The 18,606-nt window shown below is 43.1% G+C and overlaps 1 protein-coding gene across 1 annotated transcript in view; it reads right to left on the bottom strand.

The window, feature by feature from the left end:
• Positions 1-18,606, bottom strand: part of LOC109921744 (cytochrome P450 2J2-like) — an 81,481-nt gene that overhangs the window by 40,837 nt on the left and 22,038 nt on the right. The window contains exon 5 of the mRNA XM_048603005.1: positions 12,172-12,332. Coding sequence (XP_048458962.1) covers positions 12,172-12,332 — 161 coding nt within the window. The remainder of the gene's footprint in view (positions 1-12,171; positions 12,333-18,606) is intronic.

Consider the following 18,606-nt stretch of genomic DNA (forward strand, 5'->3'; position numbering starts at 1 on the left):
TAAATGCTGGCCAACCAGCGATGTCCACATCCCATGAGAGAATAAAAGAAATGTGACTAAGATTTCTTCTATTCCTAAAAGAAATAATAGCCACTGTCGATAAGGCGAATAAAACATACCAAAACATAAGTGCATATATAACTGAATAAAACAAATAGCTAATTAGGCAATATTAAAAATGGCCAGATTGGTGATGTGTTGTAGCTGTAGCATGTGGGAGCTTCTGGATACCAGTTTAATCTAGAGCAAACATGTCTGCCACAAGTGTTTGAAGTTTGAACAGCTTTGGCTCAGAGTTTGTGAGCTAGAGCTAAATTACAGACACTGTGATGCATCAGGGAGGGGACATTTAAATGAATTATTTGTACCAATTTGGATAGCATCTTCAGATTCAGTCAGTGTTCAGTGATAGAAGAGTATAGCTACAAGTGAAGCAGGTAAGAGCACCCAGAGGGCAGGAGTAAGGGAGCCTTGGCCTTTGCAGTTATCCAACAGGTTTGAAGTTTTCTTAAGTTGCCTAAATGAGAGTGAGGGCTGCAAAGTAGATGAACGAACTGACCATGGTTTTGTGGATCAGTAAGCCATAGTAGAGGGAATGTAATGGTAATAGGGGACAGTATAGTGAGGGACATTGACATTGCTCTCCACAACAAATATTGTGAGTCCAGATGGCTATATTTCCTGCCTAGAGCTAGGGGTCAAATCTGGAGAGGAACTTGCAGTGGGAACGGGTTAATATTTTTAATCCCTGCTGTGGCAGGATTTGAACCCAGGTCCCCATAACATTACTTGGGTCTCTGGATTAACAGTCCAGTGATAATACCACAGAGACATTGCCTCCCCTTGTAACTTAGTATTTAGGAAACTACAAATCTAAGACTTATTCAACAATCTGCTCATTGCCACTGTAGAATATATAGAAGCAGCGATAAATCAGGAAAGGGAAAAAAAGGGAGGAGCTCAGGAAATCACAATCACTAGAGAAGTAAAACTTGAACATGCAGTCTGATTAGTGCAAGGGTCTGACTGACTTCATCCCAAGGTCTGAATTGAAGTGACCAGTGAGATAGTTGATACATTGGTTGTACTTTTCCAAGACTGTCTCATTAGATTGGAAAGTAGAAAATATAATCACTTTATTCTAAAAGGGAGGAAGAGAAAAGCAGGAACTTTAACATCTGACATTATGAAAATGTTAGATGTTGTTTAGGAATGTAGAGGGACCTGGGTGTGCAGGTTCACAGATCACTGAAGGGTGCAGCACAGGTAGATAAGGTATTTAAAAAGGCCTATGGCATGCTTGTCTTCATTGGAAGGGGCATTGAGTATGAGGATAGACAAGTTATGCTGTAGCTTTATAGAACTTTAGTTAGGCCACACTTGGAATATTGCATACAGTTCTGGTCACCACACTACCAGAAGGTTGTAGAAACTTTGGACAGGGTACAGAAAAGGTTTACCAGGATTTTGCCTGGTATGGGTGATTTTAACTATGAAGAAAGGTTGGATGGACTGGGTCAGTTTTCACTGGAACACAGGAGGTTGAGGGGCGACCTGATAGGAGTTTATAAGATTGTGAATGGCATGGATTGAGTGGAAAGTATGAGGACTTTTCCCAGTGTGGAGGGGTCAATCACTAGGGAAACAGGTTCAATATGCTGGGATGTGTGAGGCAAGTTTTTTCACATAAAGTATGGTGAGTGCCTGGAACATGCTGTCAGAGGAGGTGGTGGAAGCAGACACAATAGCAGTATTCAGGAAGCACCCGGACAAATACATAAATAGGGAGGGAATAGAGGGGTACGGATCCTGTAAGTGAAGACTGTTTTAGTTTGGAAGGGCAAAATGTATCAGCGCAGGCTCGAAGGGCCAAAGGGCCTGTTCCTGTGCTGTATTGTTCTTTGTTCTCTTTGTTCTTTGAATGGATTTAAGATTGGCTGGTTAACATGAAATAGCCAGTTGGTATAAATGGATCTTTTTCAGGCCAGCAGGATGCCATGAGTGATTTGCCACAGGGTCAGTGCTGGAGCCTCCAGTCTTTACAATTTATATAAATGATTTAGATGAAGAGACGGCTAAATTTGTTGGCAACACAAAGATAGACAGGAAAGTGAGTTGTGAAGAAGACATGAGAAATATACAAATGTTTTTAGATAGGTTAATTGAGCGGGCAAAGGTCTGGCAAATTTGGTATAATGCAGGAAACTGAAATTGTCCATTTTGGCAGAATGAATAAAACAGAAGCATTTTATCTGAATAGTGAGAGTTGCAGAATTCTGAGCTATAGCAAGATCTGGGTTTCCAGTGTATGAATCACGAAGGTTAGCATGTGATAGGGTTAGCAAGTAATCAGGAAAGCTGATTGAAATTGCACCAAGTGGAGGCTCAGGGACCCCTTTGCAGAACACCTACGCTCGGTTCGCAATAAACAACTGCACCTCCCAGTCGCGAACCATTTCAACTCCCCCTCCCATTCCTCAGACGACATGTCCATCCTGGGCCTCCTGCAGTGCCACAACGATGCCACCCGAAGGTTGCAGGAACAGCAACTCATATTCCGCTTGGGAACCTTGCAGCCCAATGGTATCAATGTGGATTTCACAAGCTTCAAAATCTCCCCTCCCCCTACCGCATCCCAAAACCAGTCCAGCTCGTCCCCACCTCCCTAACCTGTACTTCCTCCCACCTATCCCCTCCTCCCACCTCAAGCCGCACCCCCATCTCCTACCGACTAACCTCATCCCGCCCCTTGACCTGTCCGTCCTCCCTGGACTGACCTATCCCCTCCCTAACTCCCCACCTACACTCACCTTTACTGGCTCCATCCCCGCCTCTTCGACCTGTTTGTTTCCTCTCCACCTATCCTCTCCTCTATCCATCTTCTATCCGCCTCCCACTCTCTCCCTATTTATTTCAGAACCCCCTTCCCCTCCCTTTTCTGATGAAGGGTCTAGGCCCGAAATGTCAGCCTTTCTGCTCCTATGATGCTGCTTGGCCTGCTGTGTTCATCCAGCCCTGCACCTTGTTGTCTAGAAGTTGCACTGTCCCTTGTTGGAGAAAACTGAAGAAGGGTCCCGACCCGAAACATCAGCTTTCCTGCTCCTCTGATGCTGCCTGGCCTGCTGTGTTCCTCCAGCTCCACACTGTGTTATCTCTGACTCCAGCATCGGCAGTTCTTACTGTCTCTGTCCCTTGATGGGCCTTCTACATATTAATACAAAAAAACTTCTTTGGATACATTTCAAGATATCTGCCCGCTCTAAACTGTTAACATTGTGACTATCCCAATTTATGTTGGGAAAGTTGAAATCTGTTAGTATAATTACCCCAATATTACTCTAATATTTATGTGACCTGCTTGCATGCCTACATATAGGGAGGCAGGTTTCTTTAAATATATTTAGAGGAACTTTTAGTAACAACATGTAGAAAGTCCAAGGGACAGTGTAGTGCTGAACCTAATTCTGGGGAATGAAACTAGACAGATGTTTGAGGTGACAGTGGGGCAATATTTTAGTTTTATATTTATAATGCAAAAGGAAAAAAGTTGATCTGCAAAACAAAAGGGGCTTTCATTGTGGGGATACAGAATTCATTAAAATAAGGGAGAATCTGACCAAAGTAGATGCAGAAGAGCTACGGAGAATAAATCTGCAATTGAATAGTGGGAGGCATTCAAAAAGTAACTGGGGAGAATGCAGGCTCAGTATATTCCACTTCGGATGAAATGTAAGAGCAACAAACCCAGAGATCTCTGAATGCCTTGGAATATTCAGGACTGGAATAAAAGGAAAAGAGAGACATATAAGATGTATAAAGGGAGCAAACCAACAAAAGCCCTAGAGGAGTATAGAATGTTTCGGACAATCTAAGAAAGCAATTAGGAAAGCAAAGAGGGAGCTTAAGAAAAACAATGGCATGCAAGATTAAGGAGAATCACAAGATATTCTACAAGTATATCAGGAGGAAGAGAATAACCTGGGGAAAAAATAGGGACCAGTGGGGAAATCTGTGCAAGGAGCCGGAGGACATTGATAGGGCATTAAATAAGTATTTCCATCTTTACTCAAGGGAAGGAGGATGTAGGTACACATTCAGGAAGGGGGATTGTGTGGTTCTTGAGCAGATTCATATCAAAGGAGTGAGGAGGTATTGGAAGTTTTCATGGGCTTAAAAGGGGACAGTCCCCACATCTGGATGAATTGTATCCAAGTTGCTGTGGAGATAGGAGAGGAAATTACGGGGACACTGACTGAAATCTTTAAATTGTCTGTGTCACTGGGAACAAATGGTGGCTCAGTGGTTAGCACTGCTGCCTCACAGGGCCAGAGACACAGGTCCAATTCTACCCTTGGGCAACTGTCTGTGTGGAGTTTCTACATTTTCTTCATGTCTGCATAGGTTTCCTCCTGCAGTCCAAGGAAGTGCAGGCTAGCTAGATTGCCCGTGCTAAATTACCCATAGTTTCCAGGCTAGATGGGTTAGCCATGAGAAATACATTACAGGGATAGGGTGAGTCTGAGTGGGATGCTCTTCAAAGGGTTAGTGTGGTCTTGATGGACCAAATAGCCTGCTTCCACACTGCAGGGATTCCATGCATTGCTGTTCCTGGATGGCAGTTAATGGAGTTCCACTTTTCATGAAGGGTGGTCAAGATAAACTAGGGAATTACAGACCAGTGTGTGGCACATCAGTGGTAGGGGAAACTATTGGAGAAAATTTTAAAGGACAGAATTAATCCCCACTTATAAAGGTAAGATTTGATCAAAGATTGTTCGCATGACTTTGTCAGAGGAAGGTCATGCCTAAAAAATCTGGTTGAAGTTTTTTGGAGGTGACTACATGTGTAAATGACAGTGGTGCAGGTGGTAACATTTATGTGGATTTCAGCAAGGCCTTTGACAAGGCCCTAAATATGAGACTGGATAAACAGGTTAAAAGCAATCCTGGCACTATCCTGGTAAGAGGCAAATAAAAAACTGCAGTTGCTGGAATCCAAGGTAGATAAACAGGAGGCTGGGAGAACACAGCAAGACATGCAGCATCTGCAGTCAACATTTCGGGTAGAGGGAGGTCATGCCTAATAAATCTGGTTGAATTTTTTGAGGAGATGCCCCAGTGTGTAGATAAGAGTAATGCAGCTGATGTAGTTGATGTGGATTTCAGCAGAGCCTTCAAAAAGGTCCTACATAGGAGCCTGATAAGAAGATGAAAGCGCATGGGATCCAGGGTAACTTGGCAAATTTGATCCAAAATTGGCTGAGTGTTAAGAGACTGATGGTGGTAATGGAAGGCTATTTGTGTGACTGGAAACCAGTGTACAGTGATGTACCAGAGGGATTAGTGCTGTGTCTCTTATTGTTTGTGATATTCATAAGTGATGCAGATGAAAGTATTGGCGGGGGGGAGTGGTGTGCTGCGGATGGATGATAAGTTTGCAGATGACACAAGGATTCAACACGTGGTTGACAGTGAGGAGGAAGATCTTATGTTACAGGAGGATATAGATAGAGTTGGCAGATGGGTGGATCAGTGGCAGATGTGTTGAGTGGCATTATCCCTGTGCTAAATGGCAGAAACTTCAAACAGATCGAGCAATGCAAGACTTAGCATCCATGAGGCACTGTGGGCCATCAACAGCAGCAGGATTGTACTCCAGCACAATCTGTAACCTCATGACCCAGCATATCCCCCACTCAACCATTACCATCAAACCAGGGGATCAACCCTGATTCAATGGACAGTGCAGGAGGGCATGCCAGGAGCAGCACCAGGCATACCTGAAAATGAGGTGTCAACCTGGTGAAGCTACCAAACAGGACTACTTGCACGCCAAACAGCGAAAGCAGCAAGTGATAGACAGAGCTAAGCGACCCCATAACCAACAGATCAGATCTAAGCTCTACAATCCTGCCACATCCAGTCGTGAATGGTGGTGGACAATTAAACAACTCACTGGAAGAAGAGGCTCCACAAATATCCCCATCCTCAATGATGGAAGAGCCCAGCACAGCATTGCAAAAGATAAGGCTGAAGTATTTGCAGCAATCTTCAGCCAGAAGTGCCGAGTGGATGATCCATCTCGGCCTCCTCCAGTGGTCCCCAGCATCACAGATACCAGCATTCAGCCAATTCAATTCACTCCTCATGATATCAAGAAACAGTTGGAGACACTAGATACTGCAAAGGATACGGGCCCTGACAACATGCCGGCAATAGTACTGAAGATTTGCCATTCTGCTAGCCAATCTGTTCCAGTGCAGTGACAACACTGACATCCAACCTATAATGTGGAAAGTTGCCCAGGTATGTCTTGTACATAAAAAGCAGGAGAAATCCAATTACCGAGTGATGGAAGGTGTCATCATCAACAGTGCTATCAAGCAGCACCTGCTCAGCAATAACCTGCTCAGTGACGCCCAGTTTGGGTTCTGCCAGGGCCGCTCAGCTCCTGATCTCATTACAGCCTTGGTTCAAACGTGGACAAAATACCTGAATTCCAGAGGTGAGTCGAGAGTGACAGCCCTTGATATCAAGGCTGCACTTGACTGAGTATGGCATCAAGGAGCCCTGGCAAAACTGGAATCAATGGGTATCAGGGGGCAAACTGGGGGTGGCATGGTGGCTCAGTGGTTAGCACTGCTACCTCACAGAGCCAGGGACCTGGGTTCGATTCCAGTCTCGGGCTACTGTCTGTGTGGAGTTTGCACAGTCTCCCTGTGTCTGCGTGTGTTTCCTCTGGGTGCTCCAGTTTCCTCCCACAGTCCAAAAAAAATGTGCAGGCCAAGGTGGATTGGCCATGGAAACTTGCCCATAGTGGTGAGGGATGTGTAGATTAGGTGGGTTATAGGGGGATGGGTCTGGGTGGGATGCCCTGAGAGTCGGTGTGGACTTGTTAGGCCGAAGGGCCTGTTTCCACACTGTAGGAATAAAAAACTCTCCACTGATTGGAGTCATCCCTGACACATAGGAAGATGGTTGTGGTTGTTGGAGGTCAGTCATCTCACCTCCAGGACATCTCTGCAGAAGTTCCACAGGGTAGTGTCCTAGGCCCAACCATCTTCAGCTGCTTCATCAATGACCTTTCCTCCATCATAAGGTCAGAAGTGGGGATGTTCACCGATGATTGCACAATGTTCAGTACCATTCAAAACACCCCAGATACTGAAGCAGTCCATGTTCAAACGCAACAAGCTTCAATCAATATCCAGCGATAAGTATGGAGCTGGAGGAACACAGCAGGCCAGGCAGCAACAGAGGAGCGGGAACATTGACGTTTCAGGTTGGGACCCTTCAGAAATTTTCAGAGGTTTTCTGAAGAAGGGTCCTGACCCAAAACATCAACCTTCTTGCTCCTCTCATGCTGCCTGACCTGCTGTGTTCTTCCAGCTCCACACTGTGTTATCTCTACTCCAGCATCTGCAGTTCTTACTATCTCTGGACAGTATCCAGGCTCGAGCTGTCTCAGAAATTCCAGGCTGTGACCGTCACCAATAAGAGACAATCTAACCACTGCCCCTTAACGTTCAATCGTGTTACCATCACTGAATCCCTCACTACCAACATCCTGGGAGCTACCATTGACCAGAAATTCGACTGGACTCACCAAATAAACACAGTGGCTACAAGAGCAGGACAGAGGCTAAGAATACTGCAGCGAGTAATTCACCTCCTGACTCCCCAAAGCCTGTCCACCATCTACAGGGCACAAGTCAGGAGTGTGATGGAATATTTCCCAATTGCCTGGATGAATGCAGCCCCAACAACACTAAAGAAGCTTGACACCATCCAGAACAAAGCAGCCCACGTGATTGGTACTACATCCACAAACATCCACTCCCTCCACCACCGACGCCCAATAGCAGCAGTGCCTGCCATTTACAAGATGCACTGCAGAAATTCACCAAAGATCCTCAGACAGCAACTTCCAAACCCACGACCACTTCCATCTAGAAGGACAAAAGCAGTAGATACATGGGATCGCCACCACCTCCAAGTTCCCCTCCAAGCCACCCACCATCCTGGCTTGAAAATATATCACTGTTCCTTCACTGTCACCGGGTCAAAATCCTGGAATTCCCTTTCTATTGGCATTGTGAGTCAACCCACAGCAGGAGGACTACAGCGGTTCAAGAAGGCAGCTCATCATCACTTTCTCAAGGTCACCTTGGGAAAGGCAATAAATGCTGGCCAGCCAGCAGCACCTATGTTTCACAAATGAATAAATTTAAAAGACTGGATTTAACCCTGATAAGTGTGAGGTTTTTTTTTTAAATTTACTTATGGGACATGGGTGTCACTGGCTGGGCCAACATTTTATTACATGTTCCTATTATCTTTGAAAAGGTGATGGTGAGCTGCCTTCTTGAACCGCTGCAATCCACATTCTGTATGTATATTCACAATGCCATTAGGGAATAAATTCGAGATGATGCACTTTGGAAGAAGGAACAACACAAGGGAGTACTCGATGAATGACAGAACACTAGGAAGCTCAGAGGAACAGAGGGATCTTGTGGTGTTTGACCACAAAGGTGGCTGGTCATGTTAACAGGGTAGTTAAGAAGGAATACTCTTGCCTTTATCAGTCATAGCATAGACTAAAAGTGCAGGGAGGTCATATTGGAGCTGTACACAACGTTGGTTTTCCACAGCTGGAATACTGTGTGCAGTTCTGGTTACCTTATGATAGGAAGGATGAGACTACACTGGAGAGGATGCAAAGGAGATTCGCCACTTAATTATTAGAATCATAGAATCCCTACTGTGTGGAAACAGGCCCTTCGGTCCAACAAGTCCACACCAACCCTCAAAGCATCCCACCCAGACCCATCCCCCTATAACCCACCTAATCTACACATCCCTGAACACTACGGGCAATTTAGCATGGCCAATCCACCTAACCTGTACATCTTTGGACTGTGGGAGGAAACCAGAGCACCCAGAAGAAATCCACACAAACACGGGGAGAATGTGCAAACTTTTTGAGGCTGGAATTGAATCCAGGTCCCTGGCGCTGGGAGGCAGCAGTGCTAACCACTGAGCCACCATGAACATGTAATAAAATGCTGGCCCAGCAGTGACACCCATGTCCCATAAGTAAATTTGAAAAATCCTCACACTTATCAGGGTTAAATCCAGTTTTTTAAATTATTCCCATATCAACTGGGGTTCAAGCCCAGGGGCATTGAGGGTGAACAATTCATATACCAAGTCTAGGGATTTTTTTTAAACAATACATGATAAGCCCAACGAGAGGAGACTCAATTCTGGATTTAGTTTTGAGAAATGAAGATGGCAAAGTGCTGAAGTGACAGTGTGGGTGACCATATAGGAGATAGTGACCATAGTTCATTTAGATTTAGTATTATTATGGAAAAGAACAGAGATAAATCAGGAGGAAAAGTTTTACACTGGGGAAGGCAAATTTTTTAAAACTGAGAAGTGCTTTGGCTGAGGTGGACTGGACAGGCCTGTTAAAGGATAAATCAGGGGTAAATAAGTGGCTAAAGGATAAATCAGTGGTAAACCAGTAGAAGGTGCTAAAAAGTGAGATCTTTAGGGCACAAAGCAGACATGGATCTTCCAAAATTAAGGACAGTACTCCCAAATCTAGACATCCATGATTACCTTGAAAAATACAAGGGAAAATTCAACAGATAACGAAAGCTTATGATAGTCACAAAAAACTCAACCCTTCAGATACCTGGGTGGAGTATGGAAAGTACAGGATCAAGTTAATAAAGAAATAAGGAAATCAAAGACAGAGCATGAAAAATTTTAGCAAGCAAGATCAAGGAAAAGCCAAAGATGTTTTACCGGCATATAAAGTGCAAAAAGATAGTTAAGGAAAAAGTGGAAACTATCAGGGATGAAGAAGGGAACTTGTGTGAAAATGCAGAGGATATGGTAAGAATTTTACATGATTTTTTCATCTCTGTATTCACAATGGAAAGTGATGATATGGATATAGTAATCCAAAAGAATCAGTGTGAAATGTTGGACAAAATAATTGTAATGAGAGAGGAAGTGTTCGAGGAGTTGTAATCCTCAGAAGTAGATAAGTCGCCAGGGCCGGATGGATTGTTCCCTGGGATGTTGAAGGAGGTCAGCGAGGAAATAGCAGATGCTCTGAGGATTATTTTCCAATCTTCACTAGACACAGGTGAGGTGCTGGGGGACTGGAGGAATGTAAATGTCCTTTCATTGTTTTAAAAGGTTACAAAGGAAATGCCAAACAAATATAGACCAGTTAGTTTTACTTGGGTGATGGCCAAATTGTCAGATTCAATCCTGAGAGATCAGATAAACTCTTAATTAGAAAGGCATGGACTAGTCAGGGATAATCAACATGGCTTTGTAAGGGAAGGTAATACCTTGCTAATCTGATTGAATTATTTGAGGAAGTATGGTGGATGTTGTCTATGTGGATTTTAGTAAGGCATTAAGTCCCACACGACCCACTGGACCAAAACATAAAAGCCCATGGGATACAGGGTAATGTGTCGAATTGGATCCAAAGTTAGCTTAGTTACAGGAAACAAAGGGTAATGGTCGATGGCTGCCCTTACCAATGGAAAGCTGTTTCGTATGATGTTCCTCAGGGCTCAGTGCTGGGACTCCTGCTGTTTATTTTATACATGAACGATTTGGACTTGAATGCAGGGAACACAATTGGGAAATTTGCAGAAGGCACCAAAATTGGCCGCGTAGTGGTTAGTGTAGAGGATAGCTGTAAGCTCCAAAATGATACAGATGGGTTAGTGGGGTGGGCAGGAAAGTGGCAGATGGAGTTTAACTGATAAGTGTGAGGTAATACTTTTAGGGAGGTCAGGCAGTAAAGGGGAATATGCAATAAATGGGAATACACTGAGAGGGGGAGATCTTGGTGTGCAAGTGCATAGGTCCCTAAGAGTGGAAGTACATGTAAATAAGGTTGTGAAAAAGGCATTAGGTAATGCTCTCTTTCCTTGGCAGAGGTATAGACTACAAATGTGGGGATATAATGATAAAATTGTATGTGATGCTGGTGAGGCCCTATCTGAAATATTGTCTGCAGTACTGGACACCAGATTACAGGAAGGATGTAATTGCTCTGGAGAGAGTGCAGAGACGATTTACAGGAATGTTGCCAGGGCTGGGGAATTGTAGTGATGAGGAGAGATTGGAGAAGATGGTGTTCTTTTCCTTGGAACAGAGAAGGTTGAGGAGCTACATGTTTGAGGTATACAAAACTGTGAGGGGTAGAGACAGAGTAGACAGGAGAAACCTGTTTCCCTTGGCAAAGAGTTCATAAACCAGAAGTCATAGATTGAAGCTAAGTGGAAGAAGGATTAGAGGGGATGTGAGGAAAAATGCTTTTATACAGAGGGCAGTGGGTGTCTGGAATTCACTGCCTGAGTTGTTGGTGGAGGCAGAGACCTTGAACTCTTTCAAAAAGTTCCTGGATCTGCACCTTAAGTGATGTAAGCTTTGGACCATGTGCAGGAAGATGGAATTAGAAAGAAGATCTAGGTGTCTTTGTGTTGGCATGGACAAGATCTACCAAATGGCTCCCTTCTGTGCTGTATTATTTTTATGGTTCTATGATTTATTTAGATTTAGTGTAGTTTTGGCAGGAGAGACTTAATTGGCCAAAAGCCCTCTTCTGTACTGCACAATTCTAGGAATCTGTGGAATTTGTTACCACAGAGGGCTGTCAAATCTGTGTGATTAAGTATATTCAAGGCTGAGATAGACCTATTTTTAATCAGTAAGGGAATCAAGGATTAGGGGATAAAGCAAGAAAGTGGAGTTGAGGATTATTGGATCAGCCATGACCTCATTGAACAGTGGTGTAGACTCAATAGGCTGAATGGCCTACTTCTACTCTGACATTTCAATGGTTTAGGCCAATGATCATTCATCAGCCTGAGGAAGGGTCACCAGACCCAAAACGTTAACTCTGTTTTCTCCTCCACAGATACTGCCAGACTTGCTGAGCTTTTCCAGCAACTTTGTTTTTATTCATCAAAACTGAGTATTTTCAGTAATTTGTGTTTTTATTTCACTGTTTCAACAACAGAAACATTCTGTTTTCATAAATGTACTTTGATTGTCAGGGAACCAGCACAAAATGATTGATTCTGTGATGAGAATATCATTATACCATGGCTCTAATATTTTACTGACCTTTACACTTAGAGAGGGCAGAATTGCCATTATGTTCATGGAATGCTGCAAGAATTCCCTGAAGGTTGGCTCACTGTGGTCAAGATGATGACCAAACAACACTTGGTACATTGCACTGTAGACAGACCAGCTGATATCCAAGCTGGGGTCAAAGGGCTGACCTGTAAAATGTGATAGTATAGTTAGCACCAGTTTGGAAGCTAGAAAAACACATGTAATAATAACTGCAGTGCTGACAGGTCACCTGAGTGAGATCTGAAACTGAATCTCAGTAAGCAGTTAAGAAAAGGAATGGAGTGATTGACTCTGACTTCCAGCATCTGCAGTTCTTGCTATCTCCTGGTATGATTGCTGGACTGTTAATCCAGAGATCCAGGTATTGTTCCAGTGGTAATGAACCCGGTTTCAAATCCCGCCATGTGGAATTTGAATTTGATTTTTTTTTAGAAGTCTGGGATTAATGGTTGTCAGATAAACCCAGCTGGTTCACTAATGTCCATTAGGGAAGGAAACTGCCATCTTTATCTGTTCTGGACTACATGTGACTCCAGACCCACAGCAATGTGGTTGACTGACTCTTAACTGCCCTCTGGGATGGTCAATAAATGCTGGCCTAGCCAGTGACACTCTCACTCAGTATCTACGTTCTGCTCGCAAAAAAGACCCTGAACTACCTGTTGCCTGCCACTTTAACGCACCACCCTGTTCCCTGGCCAACATCTCCGTCTCTGGCTTGCTGCAGTGTTCCAGTGAAGACCCATACAAGTTGGAAGAACAATACCTCATTTTCCACTTGGGGACCCTACAGCCCTCCGGACTCAGTATCGAGTTCAACACTTTTTGGGCCTGAACTCTCCCATGTCCTAGACCCCTACCCCACACACCAGGCTTTGTTATCACATAGTCTACCTATACACGCTACCTATTATTAGTCACTGACAGTCCCCATGAACAACTATTCACCCTCCCAACCTGATCGTTAGCAACTCCTTTGTCTGTCTAACTGTCTTTCTCTCTCTTTGGGCTCTATCCTATCATTTACTCCCTATCCCACCCACATCCCTATTTTCTGCATATAAACTAATGTTTTCCCAGCCACCATCAGTTCTGAAGAAGGGACACCGGACCCAAAACGTTAACTCTGTTTTCTCCTTCACAGATGCTGCCAGACCTGCTGAGCTTTTCCAGCAACTTTGTTTTTGTTCCTGATTTACAGCATCCGTAGTTCTTTCGGTTTTTATTTAGCTTTCTGGACATCACATGTTCCTTTTTATGGGCATGCCTTCTCTGCCTACTGGACTGCCTTCTATATTTGACTAGACCTTCATTCTGACTTTGCATATATTCTGTGTCCCACCCACGCCAAAATAGTTTACAGGTGTTGGATGTGAGATTTGTAAGACCAAAGAAAAAGGTAGGAGCACAAGTAGGCTATTCAGCCCATCGAGTCTGCTCTGCCATTCAATGAGATGATGGGCTGACCTGATAATTCTCAATTCAACTTTCTGTCTTTTCCCTATACCCTTTGATTTCCTTACTGATTAAAAACATGTCTATCTCGGCATTGACTGTACTTAACAACTCAATCTCGACAGTCCTTTGTGGTAAAGAGTTCCTTAGATTCGCTAGCTTCTGACAGAATAAATTCCTCCACATCTCTGTTTTAAATGGGCACCCCCTATTCTGAGATTGGCACAGATTTGTCATGGCACAGAAAGAGGTAATTTCACTCATCGTACCTGCACTAGCTCTTTAAATGAGTATCATTACCTAGTGCCAAGTTCCTGCTTTCCCCTAGACCCTTGCACATTATATGTATCCAAATAATCATTCAATGCCCTTTTGAATGCCTCAATTGAAACTGTTTTTACCATGTTTCCAGGCAGTGTATTTCACACCCAAACTGCTCACTGAATGCAAAGGCTTTTCTCTCACATTACCCTTGCTTCTTTTTCACATCAATTTAAATCTATGCCCTCTCATTCTTGTTTCTTTTATGAGCAAGAACAGCTTCTCTCTATTTATTCTACCAGCCTGCTCATGATTTTGAAAACCTCTATCATATCTCCTCTCAGCCTGCTTCTCTCTGGGGAGAACAGCCCCAATATCTTCAAAATCTCCTCATATCTGAAGTTTCTTATTCCTGGAACCATTCTTGTAAGTTGCTTCTGCACTCTCTCTGATACATTCATGTCTTTCCTATAATGCAGTGCTCATACCTGTACACAATATTCCAGATGAGGTCTAACAAGTGTGTTATACAAATTCAACATCACATCATTGCTCTTCTACTCTATGGCCCTATTAATAAAGCTGAGGACACTGTACAGTTTTTTTAACTGCACTCTCCATCTGTCCTTCCACTTTCACTGATCTGTTCACACGTACGCCCAGGTCCCTCTGCCCCTGCACCCACTTTAGAATTGTACCTTCTATTTTATTCTGTTTTTTAATGTTCTTCCTACTAAAGTGCATCATCTTACACTTCTCTGCATGAACCTCACCTATCACCTATCTGACCACCAACTTGTCAATGTCCTTTTGGAGTTCCACACTGTCCTCCTCATGGTTTACAATTCTTCCAAGTTTCATTGTCACCCTTTATCGTGGGAAACTAAGAAGATCAAAAGAGTAGTAAAATGTACCTGAGCTGTAGATACGGTGTTTTTATTGGCAAAGATGTTGGAATTAATTCTAAGAAGTTCAGTGTTACGTGGAGAATAAGTCACTATTGGATACACTCTATCAAATGTATCAGTCAAAAAAGACTGAGGGTTAATATTTCAATTTTAAAACAGATTATGGGGAATGGAGACATCTCAAAATTGAAATTGATAGATAACAGCTTAAGACCATAAGCAGAAGGAGCAGGAATTGGCCATTCGATCCATCTAGTCTGCTATGCTTTTCACTGAGATTATGGCTGAGCTGATCATCTTCAAATCTAGTTTCTTGCCTTCTCCCATCACCCTAACAGGGTAAAAATCTGTCTATCTCAGTCTTGACCATACTTAATAACACAACCTCCTACGCCTTCTGTGGAAAAGAATTCCACAGATTCACTAAATTTGGAGCTTGATAAACACAGCAGGTCAGACAGCATCTGAGGAGCACGGAAATCAATATTTCAGCCCAAAACATTGATTCCCAGCTTCTTGAATGCTGTCTGACCTGATGTGCTTTTCCAGCTCCAAGTTTATTGACTCTAGCTTCCAGCATCTGCAGTCCTTACTGTCTACAGATTCACTACCCTCTGACAGAATAAATTCCTCCTCATCTCTGTCTTAAATATGTAACTACTTATTCTGAGATTATGCCTCTGGTCCTAGATTCTCCTCCAAGGGGAAACAATCTTTCTACATCTACCCTACAAGTCCCTTAAGAGTACTATCTGTTTCAATAAGTTGCATCTCATTCTTCCAAATTTCAATGAATGTAAGCCTAACCTATTCAACAAAACCTCAACAATTGATTGATTGATTTATTGTCACGTATATTAAAGTACAGTGGAAAGATTTGTTTACGAGTGGTACAGGCAGATCACAGTAAGCAAGGACGTACAGATCAGAGGTTGTAAAAGGACTTAGGCAGAGGCATACAGGTTACATTGCACAGGGTGTACGCTAGGCGAGATCAATGTTAGCAAAATCAGCACTATTTGAGACGAGAGAATTCATTCATCTGTCTAATAACAGCCAGAACGAAATTGTTCCTGAACGTGCTGGTGCATGTATTCAGGCTTCTGTATCTTCTGCCTAACAGAAGAAGTTGTAGGAGATCATTACCGGCGTGCGTTGAGTCTTTGATGATGTTAGGATGATTACTCCATACCTGGGATCAGCCTAGTGAATCTTCTCTGGATTGCCTCCAATGCCACTGTACCTTTCCTTAGATAATTGGCTCAAATCTGTTCATAGTCCTCTGGCTGTGGTCTGACTAGTGCCTTGTATAGTCTTACAATACTTCCATATTTTTATACTCTATTCCATTTGCCTTCCCTATTACCTGCTAAATCTATATAGTAGCTTTTTGTGATCTATGAATGAGGAATCACAAATCTTCTGTGCTGTAGCTTACTTCACTCTTCCTACATTTAAATATTATTCAGCTCCTCTATTCTTCTTGCTAAATTCCATAACCTCGCATTTTCCCACATGATATTCCATTTGCCAAGTTTTTGCCCTGTCGCTAAACCTGTCAATATCCCTCTACAGACCCTTTGTATCATCCTCACCACTGGCCCTCCCATTGTTTTTGTATCATCTGCAAACTTGACAATGATACATTCAGTTTCCTCATTCAAGTTGTTATTATGTATTATGAGTTTCTGAGGCCCCAGTCTGATCCTAATGGCACTCCACTAGTTACAGGTTGCCATCCTGAAAATGATCCCTTATCCAAACTTTCTGTCTTCCATTAGTTACACCTCTGAATCTGAATGATAAGTTCTACTTCGTTACGGTGACTTTTTCCAATGGGATCCTTTACTCTGAAATCATTTATTAAACCTGCTTTGTTACACACCACTTTCCCAAATACACTATGAATTCTTCCTCATGTCTCCTTCTGCCAATCCGACTATCCTAAAGTACATGTAAATTAAATTCACTCATGATTAATGTACTGACTTATACATGCCCTGATTATAATTACAACGAGGTCAGCCAAGTGGACCTCTTAGAATATGAGTTCCCCGATTGGGATTGTTAATCTGGTCCAAGCAGGGAGCTCTGGCTGACAGATATAAACAGGAGTATCAGAGATCCTGTTCACTCTGAGAAGTAGCTCTGAGGGAGCTGGACCAGTGTCAAGGACTTTTCACGTGTAAATAAATGGTGACAAGATACTGGCCTCTGTGGAGTTATTTCACTCGCCTGATTAATTCTCTTTTCCCCCCCCATACAGCTATTGTCAGGGAGCCTATGGAATATTCCCACCAGTGTATTCTTCCCCTTTTTAATTTTCACCTCCACTGATATGGATTCTACATTTTCTAATCCAAGATCATTGTTTTGCTTTCATACTTATTCCATCCTGTACAAACAATGTTAGTCCACCACCCCACCCTTCCTACCTGTCCTTCTGGAAAATTGCAAACTCCAGAATATTTAGTTCCCAGCTTTGATCTTGTAATTATGTCTTCATATTGCTATAAGATCACACCCGTTAACCAAATTGTGCCATTAATTGCAACACAGAAGTTTCTGGAAAAATTCAGCAGGTCTGGCAGCAGAGTTCATAGATCATAGAATCCCTACAGTTTGGAAACAATCCTTTGGCCCAACAAGTCCACACTGACCTTCAAAGCATCCCAACCAGACCAATCACCCAATAACCCAATAACCCAATAACCCAATAACCCAATAACCCACCTAATCTACACATCCCTGAACACTACAGGCAATTTAGCATGGCCAATCCACCTAGCCTGCACATCTTTGTGACTGTGGGAGGAAACTGGAGCAAACCCACACAAACACAGGGAGAATGTACAAACTCCACACAGACAGTTAGCTGAGGGTGGAATTGAACCTGGGTCCCTGGCACTGTGGGCAATAGTGCTAACCACTGTGCCAATGTGTTCCCCTGAGAGAAAACAAAGTCTTTAACTATTAAGACAAAAATGGGAGTATAACCGGCTGTCATTTGTTTGCTTTCTTTGTTCTTGCATTATTCTAGATTGATTCTTCTGTAAATAAAAAGACGAATTTGTTATATATAATCTAGTCTGAAGAGATACCTGAGACCTAATGGAATGAGGGGCCAGCTGATGGTTATATTAATGAAGAGTTAATTGGGTTTGAATTGATTATATAAGGAGATAGTAATCAGCGAGGTGAGTTTAATGGAGTTTGGTGAACTGAAATATAGCTTTCCCAAAAATTCTGTTTAAATGCAGCTATCCTTTGGTGTTTAACAGTCCTGACTTGGAACAATACCATATTTCCTTCACTATTGCTGGGTCAATATCATGGAATTCCCTCCTTAAGAACAATGTACACATCTGTTCACCCCAGCACTGCAGTGGTTTAAGAAGGCAGATGTTCTCCAGGGCAGGAGCAAATTACTGCAGATGCTGGAATCTGTACTGAAAACAAAAAGTGCTGGAGATCACAGCAGGTCATCTGAAGAGTCATCTAGACTCGAAACATTAGCTTGCTTTCTCTCCATGGATGCTGCCTGACCCGCTGTGATCTCCATCACTGTCCTCCAGGGCACCTAGGGATGAACAATTAATGCTGGCCCATTCAGATATGCCCACATCCCAAGAATGACTTAATAAAATTTACTGAGGGAGCTCTGCATTGTTGGAGGATTAATGCTGAGAGAGTGCTGCACTGTTGGGTCAGTACTGAGAGAGTGCTGCACTGTTGGGTCAGTTCTGAGAGAGTGCTGCACTGTTGGGTCAGTACTGAGCGAGTGCTGCACTGTTGG

The sequence above is a fragment of the Rhincodon typus genome, chromosome 11 (genome assembly GCF_021869965.1).
Source record: "Rhincodon typus isolate 14 chromosome 11, sRhiTyp1.1, whole genome shotgun sequence".
Classification (NCBI taxonomy): domain Eukaryota; kingdom Metazoa; phylum Chordata; class Chondrichthyes; order Orectolobiformes; family Rhincodontidae; genus Rhincodon; species Rhincodon typus.